This window comes from Loa loa, assembly GCF_000183805.2.
Source record: "Loa loa unplaced genomic scaffold supercont3.181, whole genome shotgun sequence".
NCBI lineage: Eukaryota > Metazoa > Nematoda > Chromadorea > Rhabditida > Onchocercidae > Loa > Loa loa.
In genome coordinates, this window is record NW_018108361.1 from 69,780 (window position 1) to 82,778 (window position 12,999).

At 33.0% G+C, this 12,999-nt stretch overlaps 2 protein-coding genes across 2 annotated transcripts in view; one reads left to right on the forward strand and one right to left on the reverse strand.

The window, feature by feature from the left end:
* Positions 1 to 643: 643 nt before the first annotated feature.
* LOAG_07991 (phosphatidylinositol 3) lies at positions 644 to 3,890 on the reverse strand (the record flags this gene model as incomplete). Its single annotated transcript, XM_003143523.1, has 8 exons — positions 644 to 811; positions 1,192 to 1,344; positions 1,512 to 1,644; positions 1,847 to 2,025; positions 2,304 to 2,417; positions 2,900 to 3,105; positions 3,306 to 3,501; positions 3,741 to 3,890. 8 exons carry the CDS (start codon positions 3,888 to 3,890, stop codon positions 644 to 646), a joined length of 1,299 nt encoding a protein of 432 aa, XP_003143571.1.
* Positions 3,891 to 9,503: 5,613 nt separating this feature from the next.
* Positions 9,504 to 12,999, forward strand: part of LOAG_18041 (von Willebrand factor type A domain-containing protein) — a gene marked incomplete at its 5' end in the record, with an annotated part of 7,622 nt that continues 4,126 nt past the window's right edge. The window contains 6 exons of the mRNA XM_020450711.1: positions 9,504 to 9,693; positions 10,597 to 10,759; positions 11,004 to 11,151; positions 11,522 to 11,701; positions 12,051 to 12,144; positions 12,564 to 12,708. Of these exons, the coding sequence (XP_020305579.1) occupies positions 9,504 to 9,693; positions 10,597 to 10,759; positions 11,004 to 11,151; positions 11,522 to 11,701; positions 12,051 to 12,144; positions 12,564 to 12,708 (920 nt within the window). The remainder of the gene's footprint in view (positions 9,694 to 10,596; positions 10,760 to 11,003; positions 11,152 to 11,521; positions 11,702 to 12,050; positions 12,145 to 12,563; positions 12,709 to 12,999) is intronic.

Here is a 12,999-nt window from a genome sequence, read left to right on the forward strand (position 1 = left end):
ATGGTGCTATGCAATGCTGGTTTGAAAAATAAAATTTGGCAAAGGATTTCAAAACGAATAAAATTAATGAATTTATTTTACGGCTGTTATTCATTACTTTTTAATTTTGCACTTTGTAAGGAAAATTTTTTTAATTTACAGTTTTTCCAAACTTTAAGCTATTATATTTGTCGTTGTGCGCAATATTATGTGTTAATTATCACTTTTCCTAACAGCTCACAAATTATGTATTGGTTTTATGTTTGTTTAATATATTTTTTTTGTTGCTGATTTGCTTACTGATTGCATCTGTCTGATAATAAAAAGAAAATCTGTAACAGTTTCGAGTTTTCGAGTTCAGTCTCTTCAGAAACTGACTTCTCGCAAGTTGTATCAAATGGTCATTGTGACCCATTGATTTGAACTGTTTTTCTCAACTGAACCTCTTTCACCAAATTTTGAAATACTGCAATAATTCGATCACAGATAGCATTAACTGTGCTAATGAGAGACAAACTCCAATAAAAGTAAGGTAAACATCACAGATTTTTCTTAAATTTTTGTAATTCACATGCAGAACTAATGAACATCATGAGTATTTAGAATATTCAAATAATAACAAGACAAATTAAAAATTGGATGAATTTTGCAGCTACAGTTGTACTTAACAACATCCTCGATTACCAAAATCAGCTGGTTTTACTCGAAATGCCCGATTCCAGTCATCATCAGGTGGGTAGCGACGATAACGTCGCGAAACAAGAACTAGCGGCCGTTTCACCATTTTTGCTGGTGACTCCTTCATCATTAAAGCTAATCGTAAGTTCCAAATCTAAATTAAATATTGGGTATTTTGTAATTATGTATATCGATATTACATTAGTTTGGTTATTCTAGTATTAACAGTTTATATCAATAAAAATTACATTACATAGTTGTCTTTGCTATTGTTTGAAATCCTTCTAATAAATGATTTTCTGAGGTTAGCACAATTTTTTGTTTCCCTAAACCTTTTGAATAGTATTGGTGTAAGCTGATGAGATCCATAACAATATGAAAGACATGCGTACCTTGTCAACTTTTGTCCAGTTGACCCAAACTTGAGTAATTTGACCTAACCACTTCGCATAAACTGTTGGAAAGAGTGTTAATGTTTGTTTTGGTCTGATAGCTTATTGCATTCAAATACAACACAAAATAAGATATATAAACCTGGCCTCTGAGTACCCGCAACTGGCTATACTTTAAAAAGCGATTCACATCACGGTCATACTTGAATAAAGTGGCAATATCGTCGCATAAGCTTTGCACAAATTGTGGTGTTAACAACTGGAGTAGAAATATCCGTAATTCTTCATTCCACGGCTGTAAATCGGACGAGATTGATCGATTATTTTATGCAAAACTGCTCACTCACTACTATTATTAGCAATAGCGATTAACAGTCTCGACAGAAACATCTCACTAAGATGTTCATAAAAGGTCAATTCTTTTCCATTTAATCTAGCACAAGTACTTATGAATATTCTAACATAATTAGCCCACGACAACTGTGCCCAGGCAAAAGGAAATTGTCGTAAACGACTGGACGTTTCAGGATGTTTCACTGGAAATGCCAAACCATTATCGATAGCAGCAAGTTCCAATACTTTCCCTGGTTCATACCTGCACAAGTAATTATTTACACCATTTAAATAATTGTCTTCTCATCGCGAAAAGTATAGGAGAAATGGAAGCGAAAAGGAACTTCAAGGAAAGAATTCGAAAGATGGTTTTTCGAAATTCAGCCTGTTCTTTAGGATATTATGTTTTTAGAATATCGCAAAAAGGATGTGACCAAGGCATTGAGGTATCATTCCAATCATACTTGATGAGCCAGTTCTCCATATGGCGATCTGTATTGCGAATAACGTAATCGAGTACGCACAGTTTCTGGAACAGATACTTGAACCGTTCCACTTCCGTTGCTGTTAATGGACAAAAACCACTGCCTTTGTTCCACCGCGGTATAATATCGGAGGCACTTACATATCCATTCAGGAATAGCTACAGCGAGGTAAATTTTTCAGTTCACAATTCAATCGGTTTCACCCTTTAAATCATTAAATACAGTGTCTCCTTTGAAGAAGTTCGCTCGCTGAGTTTAAATTCATAATGTCTTAGAATTAGAAAACATCTGGACTGCGATGCCATTCGTTCTACAATTTTCGGAATCCATTCGATTAGCGAACCGATCGAAATAGACAAAACGAACCACTGATAAACAAAAAGTTATTTTCAGCATCGTTTAAAGCCATTTTACAAATAGAATCTTCCCGTACTACCTGATAACTGCCATCTTTTCCTTTCGGTCCTTTGCTTTTTACGCCTGATCCATCTTTGTAGTAAAAAGCCGGTGAAGCAAGTTTCACAACTCGTGTTTTTGGCACTATATGGAGCTGAAACATTTTTCATTTCATCTATTAAATAATTGGTTGGTTTAAAACAAAAATTTGAGACAAAAATTATGTGCTCGATGACATATTAGTTCTTGTGGTAAAGGGAATTACATTATGTGGAAATCGCTACGACCTTGTTACCAGTGAAACGGATCCAAACGATGAACAAATAACTGACCCGTGGGATGACCAACTTGATGAAAACTTCATTCATCAGTATTACAGCTTTTGCAACTATCCCAATTGCTTATTAGTACGTTGTTTACAATCTCAGCTGGCATCTTCTGCCAAAATCTCGATCTTTGAAGATGTTTCAAACAAACTCAATATGTAATATGATTTCAAACAAACAATACTTCACACATCCGGAAGATTGTTCCGAAAACAACCAAATATATTAATTATGAGGAGAATTCTTGAAAATTCTTTTGAATAAGGAAGAAGAATTATATTTAAAGTAAAAAAAAGAAACCAAAAACTACCTGTAATTTTTCATCAACAAGAGAAGCAGCAGTTTCTGACATGTAACCATTGTTCGGTATAAGACAGGCTCTTCCAAAACAACAAAAGCAAAGCATACGTTGAAAATATTTTGGCCATTTAGGGTTTTGCGGTGCAAATGGTTCCTCATCTTTCGGTTTGAATACTGCTATTTTCTGATAATTGATATCACGTACAAAATATGATCCTGAAATGAATCATTGTTTAACTTACTACTCTCTTGAATAGTACCACTACCAGGACTTTCAAGGTTTAGCAGCTTCACGAAGTCTGCGCGTCCAAATGGCAATGAGTTTTCCGATCTTCGTTCACTGAAACAGAAAACAGCACAGAAAGTTATGAGGAAGTTATAAATGAAGAGAGCTTTATTAATTTTCAAGATTTTACCGGAACTCCCAGCTGCAATTCGTATTGGTTGTATGCCAGCTTGAATTGCCTCCAGAGCTCGTTTCAAATTCTGATTAAAGTCATCATCATTCAATATTTCCTGACACGATGATGCTACATAAGCATGCACCTTACGTTGCCATACTGAATCGGGATGCGTTGATGTTGATGGTACCGAGACTGATTGAGAACTTTCCTGAGCATTATCATTTAGAAAATTTTCAGCCTGTTTTTTCGACTTCACAAAATCATATTATCAACAACTCTTGTATTCGGAGTGCTTCAGACAGTTACAAATATTTGAGTAACAATTTTGATTAAATTATGTTGAATTCAAACTACGTTACAAACTCGATCATTCGACTATAAAATCTTAAGTAATGAATACAATTTTTAATTATTTGAATGACAATAGTTTGTAAAAATAAGTATCACCATTGCATAGTTTTCTTCTGACTTAGATGTGAATCCAGTATGTGATAAATAGGATTGGTCAATTGTTTCCAGTTCTTGCTTCAAATTGGTGCAAATATTTAGCGGTATTGTTTGTAGTTGTCGGTCGCAATCTTTAGTTTCCAGTGTCATCTGTCACCACTCTACGAGTGGCAAACTGTAACTGTTTGCTGAAATACAATCTCGAACAATAGTATCTTTTTATCATGAATTCAGTAGGTCCACTCGATCGTTCAGACAATACACTCCCCACGTGAAGTGTTACCGCACATCAGAGACAGTTATGCATAAATATTTTGAGTAGCGTCAAATTTTAGAGACTTTTCATCAAAACTGTTGAAAGGAAGTATAAAAAATATACTGCTAAAGGAATTCCTCATTGATTAAGAATTAAGAGCGTTCAGTACTGTCTTAATTAACTGATATAAGTATTTTATCTATCAGATAAAAGAGGCCATCCATGGGAAAACACCGTTAATATTGCGAGCTCATTTGTCACCAAACGGTTTCAACTGTTAAGTATATATCAGATATATAACAATTTAATCAACTGAAAGTGCAAAACGCTCACGACAGAATTATTAACAAACAATGCAACTATCTCAGTTGAAATTCACTTTTATATTTGTTGAACAAAGGAAATAGAAGATGATCATACAATATGGAAAATAGAGAGAGGAAGATTGTGACCAAGTTGAAAGCCTAAGATTAAACAGCCTCGTGAACAATTTTTCATTCATTTCGTGGAAGATATTCAGAATAGGCTTGCACTTGTTGCCTCATTAATTTACTTGCAGGAATGAGTTGTGATTGATTAACTGATTGCCCTTCCAGTTTTGAAATATATCAATTTTCTGTCAGGCAATTGTCAGTTATGAAGGAAGGACTATTCTAAATTTAAATTTTTAAAAATTACAATGTTTTCTTTCTAGTTCCAACAATCAAAGGTTTGTTTAGATTTTACGACTTCCATCATCTAATAAGCGATCATTATCACTATGTTTAATTTGAAGCATTAATTTCAACCACCGGAATTGAACCCTTTTCCCGAAATTTGAGTGGATAACGTTTTGAATTTCATAAGCAGATATTTCTTAAAACTAAATCAGTCAAAAACTATCTGTTAGAGATTTGAAGATTTTTTTATTGGAACAATGAAATTCCAGATCGTCAAAATGAAAAAGAGATTTAAATATGTGGAATACCATCCTCTCTACAAATACTCTTGCTGTCATTGCTGTTGTTTTAAGTAAAATTGTAGCGTAATGATGTTAAGAAACGCAGAATGAACTGCTATAAATGAATAAATCTAGTTCAAATAATCGCTAAAAACTGTGATTTTTTTCTTTTTTAATTCTTGTTGTACATGTATACAACGACCGGTTTCTTTAACAAATTTGGACGATAACAATCCGGTTCTGCGACTTTTATCGGACATATCTACCGTATTGCTGTGCATATATGATTGAAAAACTGGATTTGTAAAAGCTTTGGAGAAGGAAGGAAAAAAAAATTATCGTGGAAGTGCAATCATCTGAAGTCATAAACAAGAAGTAAATGAAAGAGATTACTCTTTTGGATATTATAATAATTTTCATTCATCTAATGAAAGTTTGTTGCGCTAAAAATTGTTTTCAAATAATGTTTACTTTTATTTTCTGCTTACTTTTCGCATACATTTACAATTTTCGTTGCTTCCTTCAAAAGATAATCTTTCGGTGATAGTTTTAAAGTTTTGATAAATTTATGTTTTACATGACATTTTTGGTTTGATATATGGAGTGAGAGCAGCATTAGGAATATATCGATCACATAGGAATGAATTTCGTTTTTTTTTTTTTAAACGCTACAAATTTATTTGGTTAAGAATATAAATGCTGTATCCATTTTTACTATCGATATTGACAATCTCAAGTATGCGACGGAGGCAGATGACATTTTGCGAACCTTAAAGGGGAAACTCAAAACTCAATTTTTTCGATATAGGAGAACTACTTAGATATTGTGTAGTGAGGGAAAAAGGTGCCAAGAGAAGAGAGATATCATTGTAATCATCACTTTTATATAACTATCGATAAGAGTCCAATCAGCTGAGCATTATATTGCGTTCTTATCGACAAGTACTACTGATAAAACAGAAGTGAATTAGGATAAGTTTGGGACAAAGAAAGCCAAAGAATAAAATGGGAAATATGCAGTGGTCATCCACCATGTTGGATATCAATACTGACCAAATGATTAAAGAAAAAAGATTAGTTCTCCTTATTTTCGTTCCTTAGCACATTCCTCTCTATAACCAGAAAATAATTAACTCCTTTCGTCTCACAGTGCTCTTCGATTTCGATTTTTGATGCTTTACCTTTTTAAATTTTCGGATTCTCACCAGGAAATATTCCTGTTCAAAAACTGGAAGATGTAAATAACATCAAAAGCAGCTAGCTGAATATTATGATGGCATGCAAACGAGGTATTTCACATCCTAAGAACTTCTTTTCGGGACATTTTCACTAAGATGGCAGAATAAAGAAGGCGGAATAGATAGGATGGAGCGGGCGGAGTTCGTTGATAACGGTGCCAGAAAAATTCAGATTCGTGATAAACAAATATAAAAGAGGAAATACATATTCCTTTTTCCGCCTCATGCAATCAACCAATTTCATTACACAACTCTAATGCATATGCATATCCCTACCGTTCATTTCTTTCGGTAGATTTAAACTATTTGTTGTTCTCGTAAAGCGCATTAGACCTTCGCTCGTGTGTTTCTATTGTGTTGAGAAAAATTTGGTTCCGAAGTAAAAGATGGATTCAAAGAGGAACAAATTCTATCTTATTTTCGTTGTATCATCTATTGATGACCATATGAAAGAAACTATTTCAATGATCCTTCGATTACCGATTAGGATCCAATTTACAGGATTTTAAAGCATAACGGATGAAGAGATTCCAAGTTTATGACTTGAGTAATACTACAAAAAGTTTGTTCTGAGGCATTGATAAGGCATTCTGCAATCCCTTCTTCATCTCATTCCATTATTAATAATCAGTCTTACATTTCTTTCAAGTTTTTGAGCCGTATTATTTTGAGCTTTTGCATTTCAACAATCTACTACCTTGGTTCAATCGGATGGTATCGAAAACGATGTAATCGAGACTTTTAGGAATTTAATTTAATGCTAATTAAATTCTTGTAATCCCTTACACACATCCCTTATTTTATTTTCATATTTTAGCAATGTTGTTGGGAAATTTTTTGTTTGCAAGATTATCCCTTAATACATAGAACCGGTTCAAAGATTTTTCGACGAGTGAGATTCTAATTAGTGGTTCAAACATCTGGTAGATACTGGTAAGTTATGTAGCAAAAAACTAAAATTAAAAACCAAAACAAAACGGTTTTTGCACTTTATAAAGTATTCGAAAGAATTGTGATTTATTCATTGAACAGCAAACATATCGGTCGATGTAATAATAGTTGCCAAATTCGCATAGTTTTTTGATTTCGAAACATCAAAATTTTTTATTTAAATTTGACAGACTACAAATTAACATCTCAAAAGACTTACTATCCTTTGATTAGTTCCTGATGGCAGTTAACTGGCATATCAGTAGTCTATTTCATCAATCATCGTATTTTTCCTGGTGAATAAATATTTTTTCAGCAATGTGAATTACTGATATCCGTATGACAATTATTATTGGAGATAATAATGAGTCCTGTTCATCAACCTGCCATGTTTAGAACAATTTCTTGCATTGTCAACGATGGATAGCCTTTTAAGCACATTAGTCATTTTTGGAAAAGTGAAATTCATATAGTTTGTCAGCTCAACAAACACTACTTCAATCAACATTCTTGCATCAGTCACCTACACAAAATTGAAGTTTTACTTTTTTTGGAGATTTTTTCACTGAATGATTTTTTCTTTTTTTGCAATCTTAATCAAACCTTTGCAATAACAATTCATTATCCTCCAGCTTTATGACTTTGTCATTTGCCCAATTTCTACAAAAAAAAAAAACAAATTATTAGACTGAAAGTGCACTGAATAGGAAAGAAAGGGAATTTTATATCAAGTTCCGCCATTCCAGGCATCTATCACTATTTATCTGCTTGCGTAGAAAAATTTGTCTCTTGTAGATTTTAGATTCAAAAAGAACAAAACTCTGGGGAAGTATATTCATCTTTATCATCGAATGGAAGACTTATCCAAATACTTTTTCATAGAACCAATGGAAATAAAAACTTTAGTTGATGTCTGATTTTTTCATGAATAATCTCTTCTATCCTGATGATCAACTAAATCATTTAATATTTGAATTATACTGTTGTTGATTAAACTTAAGGAATCATTAATTTGGCTCATTAACATATAGAGAGTTAAGGTTCTGTTAGTAATACCTGAAAACGATAATAAAACTTTGTTAAGAGCAGTGAAAGTGGCAGTCAAATATTTAATATACTACTGTATGTATTCCATTTTTTAAATCTCGATTTTCAGTTCCCATTTTTAGGCCACCATTGTCTTCAGCCTTCTCTTTATTCTGGTTGGAAAATTGCAAAAGTCTTAAAAGAAACAGCGGAATCTTCTCCCGTCATTTCAAGATCTCTTCTCAGTCCATGACCACATTATGGAAGGTGGAAAAATCATTAGAACCCACCAAACTTCTACGGCAGAGATATGATCAAAACTTGACTGGATTAGAGTATAGTTAAATTGGAACAAATTTTTTAAGTGTTTGGGAAAAACTTTTGGCTTCAAAAAAATCTTCATTGATTTCTAATTACACATGAGAGTACCGATAAGATTAGTTAAATTTCTTAAGCTATTGTATGTTCATCCGGTATTGCAGCATACAGGAATAACTCACGCAACTTTCTCGGAAACTTAGGACTAATCACTTTTTATTTCTGTGACTAGCCATTCTTTTGCAATTCTGCAAGCCCTTCTCACGGCTTTGCAAATCTGCAAGCCCTTCTCAGGTAACCGGAATTGATCAGTTGTTGAAAGAAGGCATAAATCGGTAATGTAGTCAAAAAGCTTCAATGACTGACTAGCCTTAGATTTGCCATGCAGTAAGAATGTTCCACTTATATTTAGGAAAGCGTGTTAGAAAAGGTATCTGCGATTTTTCTGGAAAACTTAGAATTGCGAGCTGTTGCATTTTTTGGTACTGATAATAACGTGGTTCTATGATAATCCTATGGTAATTTTATGATAATGATTGGCTCTCTTATTTTTTTTGGCTCCCAACAAAAATTTGGTTTGGCATAAAATACGATAGAGTGAATTAGCGGCTTACAACACTTCGTGCTTGTGAGGTTCGCATATTTGCTATATCATCCCCTAAAAAGATTGATAAAGACGAAAGCTGAATGTTTCCTTTCTTCTTCATGTCAACAAAAGTAATTCATGGGTGCTACTTGTGTCTCACGAATCAAAACAACCGGTTAGCTGTTCATATAAAGAGATCAATGACCGTGCTAAACTCGCATCCATCAGTCAAGTTTCAATCCTATTAAACGGTCTAAAAAAGGACAAATCACGGCCTTTACTGATTAAAATCAAAAACAAGTGCAATTTTTTGTCAACAAAAGTGAGAAAAAATTATGTTTTGATATTTAGAAATTAAAAAAAAGGATTTTATGCTACAAAATTCCCTTTCGAATTTCTCTTCACGTCGTTGCGTCGTCATTAGCATATTTAATTGATGTTTTTGTCATTTCTGTATAATTTTAACAACATGCAGCGTAGTTTGCATGAGCTGGTACATTGGTCATCCAAATGCATGGATTTTATAGCAGTCATCCAAATGAATAAAGTCCAGTTAACATTGCTGTTTTATCAGCTCATAGTTATCACTACCGCAATCAAAGTGATCAACAATGGCTTAGCACCACCTGAAATTGTCCATTCACCTATAAGAACTAAACGTTCGTTTTTCACTTTTTTAATTGAAACTATAATTTCAAATAAAAAGTCGCCAAGAAGAGTATGGGTTTGAGTAGGTTATTTGTTTTTATCAATAACAAAAATTAAAGGCACAACGAAATACTGGTAATTGATTTACATTACTAACAGGTAATTCAAATTGATTAGCACAAAAACAAGTCAGCTTAAAAAATTTATCAGTCGGATGATATTGTTGTACTCCTTTGATCTACACAAAACTGATTTTAAAGCGTTAAATTTTAGTTAAATTAAAAAGTATTTAATCCCGATGATTTCCACTACATCACATGCTCTAAATTATTATGATTATTATTTGCGAAAGTAAGAGAGCGGCACTTTTTGAAAGTGTTAGAAAAACAGCCAACGGCATTTGAATTTCGAAATTGTGTGAAATATACGCTATCATAAAAACGAATAGATGTGGAACTGGTTTTGATATAATTAAACATTAAAGGAAATGATACGATGGCTGGTATTACTACCAGAAAATTGAATTATTAGTACAAACTAAAAAATTAGTACAAAATGAATGGTAATATTAAGGGTACTGCTAATATTATCTTAAAGAAATAGGCCAAAAAGTAAGTCCGAAGCTTAGGCCTGTTAGCTAAGCTTGTAAAAGTTTTTTGATGAAAAAAAGGATGAGTAAGGAAGAGAGGGTGACTAATGCATATTCGTTTCACCACACACTACTGTTCATCAGTACTTAGAACAAATCTAAGAAAACTGCATGGGAGGAAGGTGGTTGATGGTAACAGTGAATTCCTAACAGGAAAGGTCAATGTTCAAAGAGAAACAGCTTTTGCTAATGAATTGAACTCTTTACTCTTTTACTGACATTTGAATTAAATTTCATCTCTGGTTTAATGAATTTGCATATGCAGCTCGATGTATTGTCAAAGCAGAACCGCTGGATCTGGTATTCATGCTGGACAGCTCAGGTTCATTGAAAAATAAATTTCAAGACGAAATCGATATCATTCGTCGGATTGTCAATCATGTTACCATCGGAGAACCCGCTACACGGGTCATGCTTATACAATTCAGGTGTTCCTGCTACACGAAATATTTCCATCTTAGAAATCCATTAACTTTTTGCATTTTTTAATTTAAACAATACTTTGCTGTCGAATTGGTATTACCTAAATTTATAGTACATATCGCTTTTTGAAAAAAAAATATTGTGAAAGTGTTGGGAATTTTGAAGTCGGATTCTAAATTTCAAGTTTTTGGGAAATTTTTAAAAGTTCAGCCAAGATAAAAGGCCAGAAAATTTCCAAATATTTTTTAGCGGTGTTCAACATTTGGAGTTTAATTTCAAGAAATTCAAAGATCGCGACGATATTCTTGGTGCCCTAGATGTATTAAGGCATGTGTCAGGCATAACACGAATGGGTGATGCATTTGAATACACTCTTAGTATGCTGAATGAAAAAAATGTAATATGTGTAGTTTTCAAAATCTTCGCATAACTTTTATTTAAACTATTAACTCGTATTCCCATTAATTTAAATTTTGGAAAAGTTTTTGAAAAGTTTTTGTGAAAGAAATTAAGCAAATATTTGGGACCAAATGTGCAAGGAACAAATTAACGTTGTCACATTAGCTAGATGATATTTAAGTCAGTTTAAGTCTAATTTGTCATCCTGTCTTCCCGAATTCTGGCACAATTTCTAAATGTAAGAATTGATGTCATTTTTGTTAAAAATGCATTCCATGAATTGAACAACATTTCTACATCAGAACAGTTTTAAAACAGTGCCCAATTTCTAAGCAAGACTGCAAAGAGTTAAATTTGCAAAATTTAAGGGAATGAGATCTTCGGATGTACCGAAGATAATATATTTATTATCGGACGGTCGAACGCATGATTATCCCAAGGATACAGAAATGGCAGAACAACTGAGACAACAAATTGACAACGTTGACATCTACGCTTATGGAACTGGTGAATATGTTGCTATAAATGAATTGCTTGCTATTACCAAGGTAGGATAACAATCAAAAAGCATAATTGTTACCTCTTAGTCTCTTTTTATATCCTTTACAGATCCTGGACATTTTTATCGCTCTTGGGAAATTTTATAAAATGGTGTATTGAGTGAAGCATCAAAATATCACTTCATTTCTGTTAAATGATTTTAATTAGAAATTAGATCGAATTTGAGTAGTAAAAATTATTAGTAAGTTATTAAAAGTGCATTGATTACAGAACAGAAACAGTTTATGAATAAAATCTTCGTTTCTTTTTTTCCTTTTCTCCTCGTTTTCTTTTCTTTGTTTCAATTTTTGTAATAAACAAAACAAACATAGTTTAGAAAATTGTCCCTACTTGCAGGATCCAAAGAAAATTGTAACAAATCAAAATTTGGACGATTTGGAACCAATGTTTGATCGCTGGCGGGGTACTGAAGTTTGTGAGAAATTACCTGGTATGTTGACAATATCTGACTTTAACCCTAAATATGAGTTAGAAGAGAAAGGATGAAGTTCAAAAGAGATCATAGTACTAATTTTGTACAGATTTCATCCATATGAAACAGAAAGTTCATGCTAGCACCGAGAATATAGTCATTTTCATGCTTCTTACTGTATCGTACTTTCTTTCAACGGTACGGTGTGGTACTTATCAAGGGTCAGTATCTAAGCATAATTCTACTTTTTCTGGTATCGTAAATTCTCAAGACATTATAAAACGACGAGCTAGTTAAGAAAAAATTTAATATATAGGTAAGTAGAAGGTGAGAAGAACCGTTTTGCTAACTTCTTTAAAAATCACAAATGATTTCGAAGATAGTGCAGATTAAATGAAAAGTTTCGTTCAATTACTTAATTGGACAGTATATTTAAGTTTGCGTCCGTGGATCTGATAAGCCTCTTGATTTGATCCTAATCGTTGACTCTTCTGAGTCTGTTGCTCACCTTTTTGATGAACAAATCAGATTTGCAGTCGAACGAATCGTTCGGAATATAAATATACATCCAGATGCTGTCAGGTAATTCCACCATACTGTTCTCTTTCTGGAGACTTAATTTTTGTCTTAACCGTTTCATTTTTCAAATATGTCTAGTGCATTCATTGGAGAAATTGGTGTATAATTGATGTTTCCTAATTTGCTGACATAGGGTGGTGATACGGAAAAGTTAGATTTGATGCTTGTGCAACACTTTTTCATCCTTCCTTCAATATCGATTTGCTCGAAGTGGTTGATCGCTAGTACAATTACTCAGCAATGGAATATTTTATTGCATCATCATAAACAAATAAACAATCATCACCGATTGTT